General features: G+C 38.9%; 1 protein-coding gene across 4 annotated transcripts in view; it reads left to right on the top strand.

Moving 5' to 3' along the window:
• Nucleotides 1–17,315, top strand: part of grip2b (glutamate receptor interacting protein 2b) — a 160,050-nt gene that overhangs the window by 105,409 nt on the left and 37,326 nt on the right. Inside the window, exon 1 of one of the 4 annotated variants that reach the window (XM_044024396.1) lies at nucleotides 2,020–2,075. The exons of 2 other annotated variants lie outside the window; for them this stretch is intronic. In XM_044024396.1, coding sequence (XP_043880331.1) covers nucleotides 2,030–2,075 — 46 coding nt within the window. In that variant the 5' untranslated portion in view covers nucleotides 2,020–2,029. Of the gene's footprint in view, nucleotides 1–2,019; nucleotides 2,076–12,343; nucleotides 12,393–17,315 lie in introns of those variants that run through there. One more of the 4 variants, XM_044024397.1, reaches the window with a different exon arrangement.

Below are 17,315 nucleotides of genomic sequence, written 5' to 3'. Positions count from 1 at the left end.
CCCACAATCCAAAGATGCACAAAGACATGATTGGAGTTCAGGTTAATTGGAGATATGTGGTATAGCTGATAGACTTATGGTACATTGTTTAAAGTCCCTAAAATGTGGTGGATGCACAATGTGTGTCATATTGCAGTTAGAAATACATATTCCTTTCATATATCAAATTATATTATATATCAAAACATGATGGTAGCATTTGTGTCTGCGTTCTCTTCAATTCAGATGTTTCACTGACACATGAAAATGTGAAAACATTTGTTTTCCCCAGGACAAAAACTTGTGACACACAGCACTGCTGAGCCTCCACATGTTAAAGACAGAAGCCTGGAGACTAGGCCTTTACTTCAACCATCATCTTACCCGATGTTGACAGAACATACTTGCTTGTTCATGGTGATGCCTGGGCTTTGTGGTTTCACATGCCTGGAAGCTGCCTGGTGCAGTTGTAGAAGAGAATTATATTTTTAACCCATTTATGTCTCTCAATGTTCTATATACCCATCTGTGGGTTTGTCCTGTAACCAGTTTGAGAGTTTGTGTCTCAATAGGCAGTGGCACCCAGACACAGACACAGTGGTGGCAGATATGGTAAGAATTTGCTGTGTAAGATTTGGAGTAACTGTGGGGAAAAAAACACACAGTGTGGTGGACATCAATTTGTGAATTATTGGCCATCAAGACTAGAAAAAGGGGCTACACAAATGCAATCCATTTGAATCCTGTGTACCAGGAAGTCTGCCGTTCCATAGTACAAATTATCTTTTCTAGTGATACTTTTTTTTTTCTTTTTTTTTATCTGAAGATACAAACATCTACAGAATACACGCTGGACATTTAGAGCTCAGTTTCAGACACAATTCTATAAGCCTTTGTGGACTCAGCATGAGCCTGTCTGAGTGCTTGTTTGACTTTCGGTTGCACAACAAGCCAGAAAAGAGATTCAGCAGTCACTGTCCATGGTGCTGAAATTCTGTATTTGGCCATGTGGCTCTCATCTGTCCTTGTATGGCTCATTTATGGCTCAAATTAAACTGTGCTGTTATCTTCCATGAACAAATTGTGGCCTAACCTCCAATAGCACTGGACACTCAGTATGTGCATAAATCGCTGTTGGTCATAGAGAGGAAGTCCCGAGGCAACTCTGTTTATATCTGTTGTGTCAGACGTATTGGAGGCAGCTTTGTAAATAAAACTTCAATTTGGCTTTGTTTTAACCTATGCACAATAAGGAACATGGTGCATGTCTTTTAGTGGCACATATACTTAGACGAGCTTGCAACATTTGCAATAAAAAGGTTCAGGCCAACGCTTTGGAGGAAAGTGAGGAAAGTATTTCTTGGTTTAATGTCACTTTAGTGACTCTGGTCCAGTGTGATCACCAACCTTACAGGGAAGTCGAGGAAAAAGTAATGATCCAGATTTTTTGGGGGCTAGGAAACTTTCATCTTGTGGCTGCACCTTTGATGGAGAGAGCGATAGAGAGAGGGAAATAGACTGTGAGAGAAGGGAACCTGCTTCATAAAAACCTACTAGACACTGAAGACTAGCAAAAAAAACTAAAAAAAACTAGGGCATCGAAAGTCCCGAAGGCATTGAGCTTCAATTTTTTTGCATAATCATGAGAGAAACATGAGAGGAGAAAGGGGAGGGGGGAGTTGCTGTAATTAAATTAGTGCATAAAGAAAATGAGGAGGAGAACATGTGAAAACAGGGATGTCGGCTGTGTCGGAACAGAATTGATATCAGAAAAAAACATTGGGCTGAGGGCAGAGTTTGATTCGAATTGATAATTTCTTTACCCATTTAAGTGTGAAAACATGCACACAGGCTGCAATTCATGTGGTGTCAGCGGGGAGAATGGTGGGGGGTGTCCCTTTGAGAGAGTGAACTGAGGTAGAGGAGGAGGAGGAGGGGAGAGAGAGACAGAGCGAGCGAGGGGTGAATGCAGACAGAAGTTCTGCCTCCCTCTTCCTCCTCCGCTTCTTCCATGAAGAGACAGTCCGCTCTGGAGTCTGTGTGTGGTAAAATGCTTTTTCTTCAGGCGATATTGAAGAGAAGACTTCTTCAAAAAGGTAAAATTAAAGGACCGTCTTCTCGTTACTGTTATTTCCTTATTTGATTTTAAACTTACCGGTTTAACTTGACTCTTCAGACCGCTTCATGCTACTTTCCCCTCTGCCTGTCCGCTATCATTTAATCTTTGTTTAATTGATCTTTCTTTTACTTGCTGCTTTTCTCCTCCTGGGCTCTACAACCAACTTCAAATCCCCTCATCATCAAGCTTGTGTTTTTGTCAGTCATCAAAGACGGGGGACATGGGAGAACCTTTCTTTCCTTTTCCTTTCCCCAATGGCATTTTTTTTTTTTTTACTCTTTTGTATTATCGGTGTTGTGTCTGAGTCGCTCTCCCTGTGAAGTTGTGCCTCCACTCTTCTTATTCTGAACCTTATACTTACCCACATATCATATCATATATACAATCATGGTCATACATCACAATAAGAATAATGTTATTCTTGTGCTTTAACTCAACTTTTTATATTTGTAGCAGTAAAAAAAAGAAAGTGTTCTTAATGGAATCCCTTTGCGTTGTCTAAATGTTATAGCCATATATAAACAGTATGTATGACTATGACACGCCTGTGTGTCTGTGACAGTCTGTGTTGACACTACAACTCTCCATAAGAGCAGACCCAATTTTGGGATTTTTTTGTTGGTTGCAAGTTTTTGAATTCCGTATAATTAAACCATTTTTAGCTCATAGCTTTATGCAAGTTGATGTCGTGACTGGGAGATTTAAATTTGTTCCGTTTCTATTCAGTATGTTATCTTCTTTTTCATTATTGTGTGATTGTTACAAATCGTTTTGAAATTGTATATGTGGTGCACGTCTGCGAGGGTGAGAGGAAGAGAGAGATGTGCCCACCCCCCATCTTCTCCTGATTTATTTATGGATTTGGGGATCTATTGCTTTGAAGTTAAGTCTGGAGGAGCTGTGCAGAAAGAAAAAAAAAAAGGCAAATGGGGACAAAAACGCCGCCTGTCGGTCTGTCAGGGTGCACTGCAGCCTGGAGTCTGATTTCTAAATCTAAAAACAAGAGACGGAGCTAGTGTCCTTGAGTTGTGTCACAGTTCCCTCAAATTGGCATGTTACGAAAAGTCAAAGGTTTTGTCTCTAACTAAAATGTCAGCATCCTTTTACCACCACATACCACACACTGGTGTCCTGTTGTTTCAATAGAATGACATAAATATGACTGTCTTCGAGATTGACTGGTGGACGACGCAATTCAGTACCAAAGATCAGTGATGTCCAAAACAAGGTAGCTGAAGGTGATAAACCATGACTCATAACAACTTTGGAAAAAGCCATGTAACATTTATACTCAACGCATCTGACGCTTTTCATCTGACGCAATTCCCCTCACATTAGGGGACGGCCTGGACGAGTTGCCAGTCTACCACACTTTGGCTTTGGAATTGGCATCTCTTCTGTCCGGGCTGCAGATGCATCACAGCACCTCCTTTTTTTAAGATTAAGTTATGATATCAGTCATTGACATTAATACAAATTCCCTTTGTTGTGGTTCCCTGTATGTATGTATATATAATTTCAAGAGATGGGGTTTAGAATATCCAAGATTTGATATTTTGCTCAAATTGTTAAGTATTCTATGTCACATTTTATAAACGTCATCTTCTCTCAGTGTGCAAACACATTTTTGACTAGTTGAACAGATAAATAACACATCTGTGGTGTGTGTGTGTGTTCTCATATGTGTGCTAATGGAAAGATGTTTAGAGGTTTATTTGAGAATCGGCTGCTTGGAGCTGAGGCTTGTTGATGAGTTTTTAGTGCCATCAAACCTTTTTATCTGTTGCACAAATTCAAACCTGCACTATGTGGCTGAGCAAGAGTTATTCATACAAGTTCCATTTTGGAGCGAAAATATCCATGACTATTGTGGTATGATGTTAGTGATGAATGTCGAGCTGGAATTTTTAACTGAAAGTGATGCGACAATGATTTACCCTTTTTTTGTTCATTGATTTTTTTGATAGCGCTCAAAACTTCTCACATTACATTGACTTTACTCCCATTATCCTCCCACTCTGCTTTTCCATTCACCTCTATATCTCCCTCCATCATATAATCCATTTCAGTCTGTCATTTTCAACACTATCATCTTTTATTTTCTTAATACAGTTATGTAATTTCCTTCTGCTGACTATTTCTGTGTTTTATGACCCCAGGAATATTTATTTATTTATTTTTTTTTTATGGAACACACTTTTTTAATATATTTCAGATATTATCAACACTTTTTGATCTTGTTCTTAAAAATGTTGATAAATATCTGCCTCCACAGTTTTTTTTCAAGTTTACTTTTTCTCTCCCTCCCTTTCTTCCTGTCTACATCTTTTCTCCCTGTGTTGTTCCTCTTAGCAATGCAGATGTACTTACTTTGATTTTGTCACCAGAGATTAATTAGCACTTTATTAGGAGACTTATTTATACCTCCAGTGGAGAGAGAGAGAGTGGAAAAAAGAGAAAGAGATGAGGTTGGAGAGCAAAGGCAGGAAAGCTGGAGTGTAAGATTGATGGACTGAAGCAAAACAAAAGGAGAATGTGGTAAGCTAGAGGCGGTGATTTAGGCAAGGCCAGATTGAAATGGGGGAAGAGGGAGATGAGAAACAAATTAGAGAAAAAAGAGCAAGTACTAGGACAGCATACAAAGAAAGCCACATCCTGAAGAAAAGGAAGAGTACAGAGAGTGTTGGGCCCGGCCTCGGGGATGTCAGAGCGCAACATAAAAACACGAGCAGAGAGTGAAAATTGTGTGACAACAGTGAGCAGTTTATTATAATTTACAGCATAAAGTGACCGAGCTCATGAGAATATATTTACAAAAAAGACTTCAGGCTGAATCCAGGCCAAAATAACTCCCAAGATAAATCCCAACTCCTCACCAATCAGAAACTGACTAAACACTATCAAACAACAGACAGCAAAGACACACACTGATCCTTTCCTCCAGGTAAACAGGAGAAAAGTGCTGCTCAAACAAAAGTGGGGATTCACCCCTACTGTACCGTGACTTAACACTAATGAACTAATGAACTTTACAACACTATATTTAGACTTATCTACACTAAACACACAGATCTTTGTCAGGTTCCACTAAATTTGTCACTGTTGCCTCCACGTTTTCCCTCTGCTACTCTTCTTCTGGTCTCCTGTTACCACATCTGGATCGCCAGTACCTGGAGAGAGTAGAGATGGATTGAGCGACAGGAGTACCCACTCCTGTATGCAGATGGGAAAACACAATCACAATACTGCAGGCCATAACGGCCCCTCTCTTATTCAGGAAATACTGTAGACGCTGTCTTCAACGACATTACGTCCATAGTTCATTCTTGAATATAATAACTAAGACTTGTAAAATGGAGACAGTCAGTACACCCTAACTCTTTCTACAGTCTCCCATTGACCATCTGCTGCATAACAACAACACCAGGAGATGCCTTTAGGTTCAGAGAATTTCACCTGATTTGCGACAATGAATTAATTTCAAACAAGTAAACTGTATGGTCGGAGGAGGATATCAAGGTTACGTACATGATTACATGTATCTACTTGTTCAAGTTCTGTGACAGGAGGATCCAAAACTGATAATAGACAAGAGAGACTTGAGAGAGCCATATCCATGGATTGAGCCATATCTGAGGCCATATCTTTCATTAACTTTTTTTCCTTTGTTTAATCAAATCTGATTTATGTTTTCATGTACTGGATGTTGTTTTTCATTCATCTAGATTGAAGCCTTTAGTCTTGTTAGTACTTAATAAGCATTAACAAGATAGCTACAGTTGAACAACATGTAGGTGTTGTTAAACTTGTAACAACAAGGTGTTAAAGATATTTAACACTGAAATGTGTAAAACGAAAGGTGTATGTTTTTGAAAAAAGAATAACCATAATGAGTTAAATGCTTTTGTGCATGTCTGACTGGAGTTTTTGTGGCTAAAAATAGCAAAATCATGAGCATGAATTATAAATGGATTAGAATATTAGTGCACACTGATTGGCAGGAAGAGGAAAAGACAAATATGAGAGAAGGACAATGGGAAAAATAGAGAGAAAATCCTTCACTTTTTTAACGCTGGCCTCATTATGTCAAGGCAACTTACAAGTGAGCAAAATGTGGGATGAGGGGGTATGAGGGGGTACGTAGGAGTGGTGATGTTTCGAAAGAGGAATAAGAAAGATGAGATGAAATGTTTGAAATTATTTTCTGTGTCAGGGATTTATGCGTTTGTTGTGAAAGGTAACAACAAATTGTTTTTTCCTGCAGACATGCAACATTAACAATTCATTTCAAGGAAACGGTTGCCATGGATAACTTTTTTTCTTTCTTTTTTTGTAATACTAAGGTCATACAGAAAAAAGGCTTATTTTTAATCGGGCTGTTTAAGGGTGGGGTATGTATAGTATCAAGTATCACTTTTATGAAAATAAATATCAGATAATTGAAGATTGATTTTTGTTTTTAGTTAAAGGAACTGTCAAATGTGGTATAATAACAAGCACTTGTTTATCTGAGAAACACTCCACATTTCACAAATCTGAAGGAAAACATTCAAATAAAGTCCATGTCGAAGTGTGTTTGTGTACACTGTAAGCTCAACTTTGGTTGCACTTTTACATTTTCCTGAGACTTGCTCACTAACTTCAGGTTATCCTCTCTACTTAATCTCTCTGGTTTGTTGTGACACTCACATACACACACGGACGGGTACGTAGTGAATCATTGTGGTCTCAGTGGAATCCTTGGTAGTATTTTGACAGTATTGTGAACTTGAATAACTGATGGCTATTTGTGCGTAAAGGGGATGTGTCAGTAAGTATATCAGATCCAAATTACAGACCCTATAGTTTTAACAAGAACAGATACACTTACAATGACTAACCTTAGCTTTTATGTTGATGAATTAATCTGTGTGAATTGTTACCAAAACTACATCTATTGGATACTTTGAATGAATTTTCATTACACAAGCTTCTATAATCACCTTAAATTAGTAAACTGGGCTAATGAATGCCACAGATTAGTAATAAACAACACATCCCTTTAAATCTCTAATACTCCCTATATACAGAGCATCCAACTGAACAAGAAATGCAAGAGAACTACAAAAGAAGAGACAAAGCAAGACAATATTGTGGAAATGAGAGGGTGAATTAGGAGAGGACTGACAGGTAGTGTAGCTGGCATGGCAGAAAGCTGACATTCCACTGAGGAAGAGTGGAAAACAGATTTGGGATTCATTTGCATTTCAAACTCACTTGAAATCCAGCCAGCAATGTGAAAAAACCTGATTTGCACTCAACTTTCATCCTCTCTGTATCTCATTTCATCTCTATCTCCATTTTGTGATATTTTCTACTTTTACCACAGTTTTTCTTCTGCCGGTTGGTTTAATCTTTACCCATTTTGTGTTTTTTTCACTCCTATGTTCTTGCTTTTAATTATCCTATTTAGCCACGTACATACATTTTGTTTCTTTCTATGTCTTTTTTAGGGCTGGAGGTTATTAAATTCAGGTGCCATGGTCAGTCTAGTGGGGCTTGTTTTAATAAAAATAATATAATCCTGAACAACAACATACACTATGTCCTTTGGCAGTTTCTACTACACATTACTACACAAACCGGCCTCATCTGTGCCAAAATCTCTTTTTTTTTTCTTTTTTCCTTGTTTCTTTTTTTCAAACTTGAGCACAAAATCAAAGTTTGAAAAGCATGCAATAATGATCTTCGCTCAGGAGATTTTGTTTTATTTGCTATTTGTTTATTTGTCAGCAGGATTACTCAAAAGCCATTCAGTGAACCGATATTCATGAAATTGTGTAGAGAAGTGGGGCATGACCCAAGAATAATTCAATCCCGGAGTGAAACTGAAGTTCCTTTTTTTTTTACTTTTACGAATATGGTTTTAGAATAAACGACACGTATAGTGAACCTATTGCTGTGCCACTTTTCTCTTGATTGAGGAGCGTTTCCTTAATCCACTTACTTTCACTTATCCTCCTTTCTTCTGACTCTCATGGTTTTATTTCCTTCACAGAACACTTTCATTGCTCCTCATGTCTGGCTTTCTGTCCATCTCCCAGTATTTATTCCATTCTGTTTTACTGTTTTCGGTGTTGCTCTCAGACAGTTTTTCGTCTGCATCTGTCCTCATTTGTGTCCTGCAGTGCCGAGTGCCATTAAAATGATAGAATGACACAACAGGGGGAGATATAGACTCGGAGAGGAAGAGAAAGGGAAGGCAGTGAAAAGAGGTAGAGCTACATTAAAATTAGGCATTGAGACATATATGTTTGCAATATGGGTGCAGGAGATTCACCAAATAAGACTGTTTTCCTACTGATATTAGATTAGTTGTTGCAATGAATTAATCAGTGATGTAGTCCTTCTCATTTTAGCTTTGCTTGTATAATATTTTATTTAGTATATATAATATATTTATTTTATTGCAGTATTGCAGTTGAAATGTATTTTAAGTGTTTTATTCTCAGAATTATATTGTACATGATAAATTATGTTTAATACACCTATTTCTCTAGGGTCTAAAAATATGTTTCTTACCCTAGATATTTGCAGTCCCACTGCATTTTGATAGTCGAAACGTACACTAAGGTGTCCGTTTCAACCACAACTCACAAAAAGCACATCCCCCTAACTAAACTAGGAGTTAGGAGACTGAGTTGATTAACCAGAAAATGGTCATCATCATCATCATCAACCCTAATTTCCTCAACAGACAGTGGAACTCTTATGTCCGTGCAGAAAATGAGTTCCCTACAGAACAGAGCTGAGGGTGCAGTTAAGTTGTGTGGGATAATGTGATCTTCTGGAGAAAAGGTTGTCCGTCTACATAAATGATAAAACGCCTAATTATCTATAGAGAGCTTGAGAGAAGAGAGAAAGACAATTTTCAGTTCATTTACACACACCGAATATGTAACTATATGATTTGTGTTCAGTATCATCTGCATATATTTTACACAACACCCAAACTCTGCCCCTTTATGTTGAAAAAATATATGCGATAACATTTCGTTAAATATTCTGTCTAGAGAATGTCTGCTGCTCTCTGATTGAGAGGCAAAATGAATGCATTCAGATCAGGTTGCCGGTCTTTGTATGTATGTGAGTGCGTATGCTTGGTGTATCCTTGTCTAGACGCTTGGAGGCGAGTGGATTATTTTCTTAACCAGCTGCCTATAGTGCCTGTGTATGAAGAGCCCGTGTGTGTACATGTGCGTGAGTGATCGTGTCTGTGGTAACGTGTGTCCTTGTGAATGTGTTTCCTGCTCTGAGCCACAGGAGGCCATCATTCACCACTTTAAAGTACTTATCAGTCATTTGGAGTGTGGATTCATTTGTACTTGAAAACCTAGAGCGGGAGAGGGGGAGAGTGGGGGAGAGAGAGACAGAAGAAAGCTAAAGAGCGGAGAATAACCTACACATAGGAATAAGATATATGAAATATGATTTCTTGAAGTGTGTGCATGAGTCGTGTGTGTGTGTCGTGCAAGTGGACATGACTCATTTTTATGATTTTTCGTGACTCTTTTGCCTCCTTCCACTTCTGCCCCCTCTCTCTGTTTCTCGTTTTTTAAATCTTCAGAGCTTTAAGGAAAGAGACACAAACACACGCACACACCCATGTCTTTCTATAGCTGTGGAGACACTCCTCAACATATTGAGGAGCATTTTCTTCATGGATTTCTAGTTAAAGTTAAGAAACTATAAAAAGCAAAGCTTTAACTTTCAGACACTGTGGGTGTAAATCAACTGATTCTTTGGACAATGATACAATCAGGCCTGCCGCCTGTCACAATTATACACAATTACACAAAAAATACAATTGCAGTGATTATTTTGCTAAATTGTCACGATTGTTTCCAGAAAATTGCATAACAAGAGCTTAATAGAGCAAACATGTTGGTTATATAAGGTGAATTGCTTTGTCAAATTTGTGGATAAAGGAGGAAAAAATAACATCAATGGACCCAACGACCGGCCCAATTCATCACGTCCATCCCAGCCTGTGTTACTGAATCAACTGTCAAATCTGCCACAGTAAGATTTAGTTTTGTAATGATTTTGCCCTGTAATTAGTGAAAGCCTCCCATTATGAGCCAGATTTTCTGAAGGTGTATCATAAAATGGTTTACATGAAAGGTTGTGATGAAATTATTGCATCAGTAACTCCACCTTTGTATGTCAAAATTGATTGTAAACGTTGCCTTTGACTGTGTGTTTGTTTCTGAATTAACAACGCTTGGTTGAATTGCAATCAGAAAACTATCAGGCAACTTTCCATTCACCCTCAAAACAAGTGAAGGTCTGAATCATATTTTCCAGAAATGAAGGCAACCCTGCAGGGTCTGTGCAAAGATCTGAGTTCTCACCCAGTCACCTAGTCTGTGAACAGATGAACAAAACTGTGTTGACGGTGACTTTGGGGTTTGTTTGACAGCTTCTCCCCAGCAATATTTCATCGTGCAAATGGATATGATATTCATATGCATACAAACAGAGAAACAGATGTAAACTGAAGATATTTTCAGTTGCCCTTTAATAAGACCCTAGTCAGATCATATCAGAGTTTAATAATCAGCTGCAGACATCATGGTTTTCAGCAGCTTCTGCCAATGTCCTGCACAGTTTAATAGTTTAACAGAACTACTTACTTGTTGTTAAAAACAGGCTTTGACTTTTTGGGAGAAAAACAAAATAATTCACAAAAGAAATACTTACATTTACTTTGAAATTGAATGTGATCTAATTATTCAAAAATGGATTGTGTGCAGGCCACATGGTTGGTACAGTGGTTAGCGCTCTTGCCTTTGCAGCAAGAAGACACAGGTTTGAACCCAGGTTGGAACAAGGGCCTTGTGTGGCGTTTGTATGTTCGCCCTGTGTGTGCGTGCATGGGTTTTCTCTTGGTTCTCTGGCTTCATCCCACAGTCCAAAAACATGAAAGATGGGGATTAGGTAAATTGGTCATTGACCATAGGTGTGAATGTGAGAGTGAATGTTGTCTCTATGAGTGTGGCCCTGCGATGGACTGGCGAACTGTCCAGAATGTACCCCGCCTATTGCCCTATGTCGGCTGAGATTGGCATAGCGCCCTCTGGTGGAGGGTAAAGCGGCAGGTAATGGAAGGTGTGCATGGTGTGCATGTGTGAGTGAGTGTGCGTTTGTGTTTTCACTTTAAATCCACCATTACACTATATTAAACAATGAGTATCAATCACTGATTGTTACTGGGACACTTCAAAGTTTTTTGCAGAGTTGTTATATGTGATACTGACACATAGTCAGACCTGACTGCTCTGTGTGTGTGTTGCCCATGGCACTTTAAGTGTTGAACATAGTTTTACCCCTTTTACACTGAGCATATTGCAGATGACACGTTTGCACATTATGCAATTATGCAACGGTTTGAGATATAAGAAAATTCCAGCAGTTTCTGAGCTGTTGCATGTCAAATTTCATTCAGTTTGTTTCATAGTTTCTATTTTTTGGCCTGTTTATGGACATTGAGACAAAGCCTCAAACAAGTGTTATTTTAAATATGTTTTATACTGTTCAAATTTCAAATTTAACACGACAAATCTGGTGTTCATGTACAACTACAGTGTTTTGTTTTATTTATTTTTTTGTTTTTTTAATGAAAGTGGCTAAACTTGATTAAAAATGATGAGGACTCAGAGGACGCAGAATTATTATCTTATTATCTCATTTACTTGTCAAACGTAAAATTCAATGTACTGTAAAATTTCAGAATGTGCGAATGGCCATCAAATCCCCACAAATATCATCAAAATATGTCATTTTGAGTTATGCTGCTGCACACAAGCAAAAAGACAACGTCATGGGTGCAATGGCAGAGATAATAACATGGACAAAAGAATAAAAAAATATATTTCTCTCTCTCTCTCTTTCATCATTTTTGGCTGCTTCATACCTCCCTCACTCTTACACACTGTCTCTATCCTAAGCTTTCTCTTCAATATGTGCTCCTCTCTCTTTGTCACTCTCTCTCTCTCTCTCTCCCTCCCTCCCTGTCGCTCTCTCTGAGGTTGAGCAGTCGTAAGAGCCAGTCATCTCTTATCATCATCGCACTGTTCCCTGAGTGCCTGGCAGTCCACATCTCCTCCTCTTTCTCTTTCTCCATCCGTGTCCTCTTTTTTCCTTCCTCTCTCATAGTGTCTCTCTTTCTCTTCCTTCCCCTCTGTGGATGTTACTCTCATAAGGAAATCCATGTCAGCTGTCATGTTTTGTGGGCTGAGGGCAAATAGTGTTGGTAAGTGTTGAACCCATAAGTTGAAATTATTTCCATGGAACTAAGCTCAGAATTCTGGTTGTTCTGGCGTTTGGAACTACAGTCTCCAGTCAGACGTTGTATGGAGGTGCCATGGCATCAACCTGCTAGGATTTTTAACAGATGAAATTGTTGTTGACGATGCTGTTTTCTTTCATTCAGCAAATTTAATTTAAATTGTAAATCTCTGTCTGAAATGGTATAGCGTGATGGTTTTCCATGTATGCCTTTGGAGTAGGAATAGTTATTTAATATCAAGTTCCTTCTGCCTTCTGAAATGATCATATTTACTGACTCAGTTTATTGTAGTAGGAAGATGTGCTTGCAGAAATGTCTTGGCTTGTGTTACTGAGGAGAAAAAACAGTGGTTTTATGCATTTAACTCCTTTAGCTATGTGCACTGACATGCAGTACAGTCTAATGCAAAAAAATATAGGTTGTAAATTTAAAATTAGAAAGTTATTAATGATACTTGGCTGTAGGCAACTGGACAAGCTGATGGGAAAAAACAGGTTGTCATAGGTTGAAAACCTGTTTTTTCTCACCAGCTTGTCAGAACTGAAAAAGCGTCTCAGGTGCGTCTCAGGTGAAACGTCTTCCACTCAACTCAAGCAAGTACTGAAGACTATGACCTGGACGACTGAGAACCTTCCCCGACAAGTTATTAATTCATTATTATACAAATAAAAAAGTTAATAAATCATTCTATCGGGTATCACACTGGTAAATCAATAAGAAACCAAAGCAGTGTACTTCTTTTCCAAATAACATTCTGTGTAAATACTCTTTACATGTAGCTGTGACTTTTCAAGTGTAACTGTGTTTCTGGAGACACACTTGTGAGGTTCAAGAGTTCAACTTCTAAAGAAATGTTAAAAATTCAGGATTGCCCATATGTGTCAGTTATGTTTATGATCTGAAAAGCTGTAACCTGAGGTGGTGAGACTTTAATGTGGTCCCTGTTGACTTTCCACACGTGAAAATCCTGTAGACCATCTGCTACTGCTTCTGTGCATTTCTGCCTCTGCAGTGGACAAAAGGAGAACACTCTCACTCAGAGTAGGCATGTATTAAATGATGCTAATTAGCCATTTCATATCTTCACTTAAAATGATCTTTGTCATGCTTTTCAACCTATACTACTTGAAACTTTAGCCTTCCCTACCTCATCCTCCAGGGCTTGTTTGACATCCATCTGCATCACAGAGATGTGAAAAGGCCAGGTCAGAAGGTCAGTTTCAAAGGCTCCTTCAAACATGGCCACCAAATGCAACCTATCCCAGAATTCAGTGAGCACGCTCAGATGCTAGGATGCAACATTAGCTTTGAATCCTCTGTTCAGCAGATTGTATTATTTGGTATGGCCTGCTAAATGTATGCAGTGAATATGGAAGAGCAAGTGAGTGGTTATCTTCCTCTGAACACTATGCTTGAGTATTGGACAGTATTAGCTGTCAATTTACTAACTTCATATATCAAGTGATATGAATGGTGATTTTTATTTTTACATAAACATTCCTATTTGCAACAAAGCTGTTGCTCTGCGTCTTTACTGTACAGTAGTAGGAACTGCATCAGGGTCATTAATAAGAGCCTCTTCCTGTTTAATGCACCAACAAGCAGAGTGACTCTTTTCTTTTATGGCCACAGAGACATTGAGTGGAAAACAGTGCTGTAACCCACAAAGCTGTTCTTTGTTTGTTTTATTTTATGTTTTTTCAGCTTTATGTTGATACAAACACTGTGGTTAAGATCTATTTTTCCCCCTCATGGTCACATAACTCGGGGTGATCTTTTGAATACTTATGTTTTCTTGGCATTACTAATGTACAGTATAATTTACAAAATATTGCTCATTATGTCTGCACTTTGCATTGTTTTGAGTGGGCGTGATTAAATCGTTTTATTACTGTGGAAGTTATGGCCACATAAAATCCCACCTGAGAGGAGTTGAAAAATAAATGAATGATGAGGGCTTTATCACCACCGTGGCTTTCTGCCGACGCTCGAGTTCATCCACTTCATTTTCTGAGCATTACCAGGCTGACCACGCTGAGAATTTAATATTGACTGTGACTGCTGTGGACCAGTAAGTGGTCGTGATGTTGTCATCAGCTGTGCACGGTGTGTGCCGTTTTCTCTTCGCTCCACCACAAAGTGGATTTCTCTCAGCGTGTCGCAACCATAAACCTCTTGGAGGGCGTCTCTGCTGTGATCACAAGTGTGACAACAATCCAGATCAGCTGCACACAGCTGTTCACCTGGAAAACAACGATTCCGCTTGCAATTGGTGAGAAGGATGCATTTATACAAGTGATGCAGATTTAATTAAGTTCCGGTTCATGTAAATGTCTCAGAAAACGTTTTACGCAAATGAAGTTCATACTTTTGTGAGAATAAGTTAAAGAGAGGCTATTGAGGAAAAAATAAAAATGGGATCATTAGAGCTAAATTGACGACACCCCTTCATCACCACACTATCTTTCCCAACCCAACACCAGATTCATACAGCCTGTAATTAACCACAACACAGTAGCAATTAACCACCCTCATTACTGCTTGTTCCTTCCATGGCTGCTCTACATGAGTGGGTGAGACACAGGTGTGTGTGTGTGTGTGTGTGTGTGTGTGTGTGTATTGGTTGATGATGGGGGGTTTAAAAAAAAATGTAAGGGCTGACAGAGGTTCTGTGTTCCCAGATGAGGCATTGTGTCCTCTCTTGCCCCGTACTGTGTTTTTCTCTTAACCCAGTGTATTTCTGTGTGGCTTCATGAGATAGCTACAGTTGCATTGTGTCCAAGCGTTTGTCCAGGACAATAGCTAATTACACATCTTCACTACCTACAAGTTCATAATGACCGCAATCAGATGCCTTTGCATTCAACAATACCGGTGATAAGAGCTTGTCGATGTGTGTTTGTGTGTCCTCACACCAATATTCACAGTGAGAGGCGTTGTACATTTTTACTGTGGTTTTCTGTGGTATAGCTGTGTGTGCTTTATGTGACAAAACACATACAGTAGCCACACCTGTTAGTCTCCTACTGCACTGAAACACATGTCCTCCAACTGGCCGTGCTGTTGCTGTAACAAACACTTATTTATTGTTAAATAATAATGAAAGGCGTAGTTCATTTCATACCACTGAAAATATTCAAACTGTAGTGTACAGTTAGAAAGTTTTTTTGTTATTATTATTATTATTATTATTATTGTTTTATGTTGCTAAAAACACATTTTAATTTCTGGTCACACTCGCTGCAATACACAATGCAAATCACCTTCCAGTCTATCAGTCAATGCACTGAGGGTTTATACTGTGTGTATCACACTGGCTTTAGCTCAATTCCACAATCACAAAACAAACCAAAACTTTCCATCACTTTAAGTTTCAAAGAATGTAATGAATCAAAGCAGTTTGATTGCATCACTAAGGTCCAGTGTGTATCAGTTCTTCCAAAGAACTTTTTTGTATTGTCCCTGTGAACAAGCAGGTGCCTGTGTCTCACGCCTTTAACGGCACCAGTTCATTTGCATAATGAATGCCTACAGGGCACTTCACTGAATAGCTGGTTAATTATAATTAAGAGGAATTTAAATATATACTATAATTTCAAAAGATGCCGCTGGGTTCTCAGCTGTTACTGTGATGTTGATATCCTGAAGGAAAGCAGAGAAAGAGATGGAAATTATAAGGGTTGAAAATATACAGCAGCAAAATGTTACATTCTAACATCCAGAGCTTGAGAAGGGATCACTTAATTGACTCGCGTCTATATCAACTCTCTGCAGCCTCAGTGCTCATCCTGGTCTCTAGAGCACCAGTGATGAAGGACTCTAAAAGTAAACTAAACTTTCAGCACCCTCAGCACCTGAAGTGGAGCACTGCTATTCACTGCCACACACTGCTCATATAGTCAGTGTGTTACTCCTGCTGCAGCCTCTGCTGTGTGTCTGTGTGTGTGTTTGTCACATATAATACAGTGAGGTTAAACTTTGATCATAGTGGAAATTCCTGTTGCACACTGAAATCAAGTCAGAATTCTACTTTGGTGTTTTGAATGGTTGAGTAAATACATGATAATTTCAGAGCTGTGCTATGATTATACCTTTCAAGCTGCTCTGAGTATGCATGTACAAGTCATATTTGTGTGTGTGTATGTTTAAAAAAGCTGATTGAAATGAGCATATTTGGTGTGTCAATCTACCTACCCAGGAGAGCCCACACACTTGAGAAAATGTAAGGTCATCACGGCTTGCTTTGGTGAAGCTGTTCGAGAGTGTGTTTGTGAGGCAGAAGGAGAAACAATTGAATTATTTCCTTATTGAAACAATAAGGAAAGTTACAAAACACAAGACATTCTGCGATGCAAACACACTGCTCATAGCTCTTGGCCAAGAGGGAAGGAGTTGGGCTTGCCAAAAAGAACTAAGCTAAAAGAAAAGAGTTGCATTTGAAGTGTACAAGATGAGATGTGCCTGAAAAACAGTGTGGCCGCCAAGGTTCTGCAATGAAACACAAGACATTGTGTAATGCAAACGCACTACTTATCTAGTCCATGGCCAAAAAGAAAGGATTTGAGCCTGTAACCGGAGTTCAAAGGTTCAAATCCTAAGACAGTTCAAGGACTGGACGCCCCTAAGCAAGGCAACCAATCCCTACTGTTCCACGGGCAAAGATAAGTGCTGTGCCCGGCTTGTGTGTGTTCATTGCTGGTGCGTCAATGCAGAGATCAAATTCACTAGCACTAATTGGTGTGTGTGTGAAAAGAATAACTAACTACAAGTTAGTTTTAAGTTTTTTTAAAGACACTGCTTTTTACACAACTCAACAACTCTTGTTTCCTTATATTTTGGGAGGCTTTTCAAGGCCTCAAGTTTTCTGATGTCCTGGCTAATTATACT

Source organism: Solea senegalensis, linkage group LG4, assembly GCF_019176455.1.
Source record: "Solea senegalensis isolate Sse05_10M linkage group LG4, IFAPA_SoseM_1, whole genome shotgun sequence".
NCBI lineage: Eukaryota > Metazoa > Chordata > Actinopteri > Pleuronectiformes > Soleidae > Solea > Solea senegalensis.
Note: the sequence above shows the minus strand (reverse complement) of the source record. Positions and strands in the feature narration are given on the sequence as shown.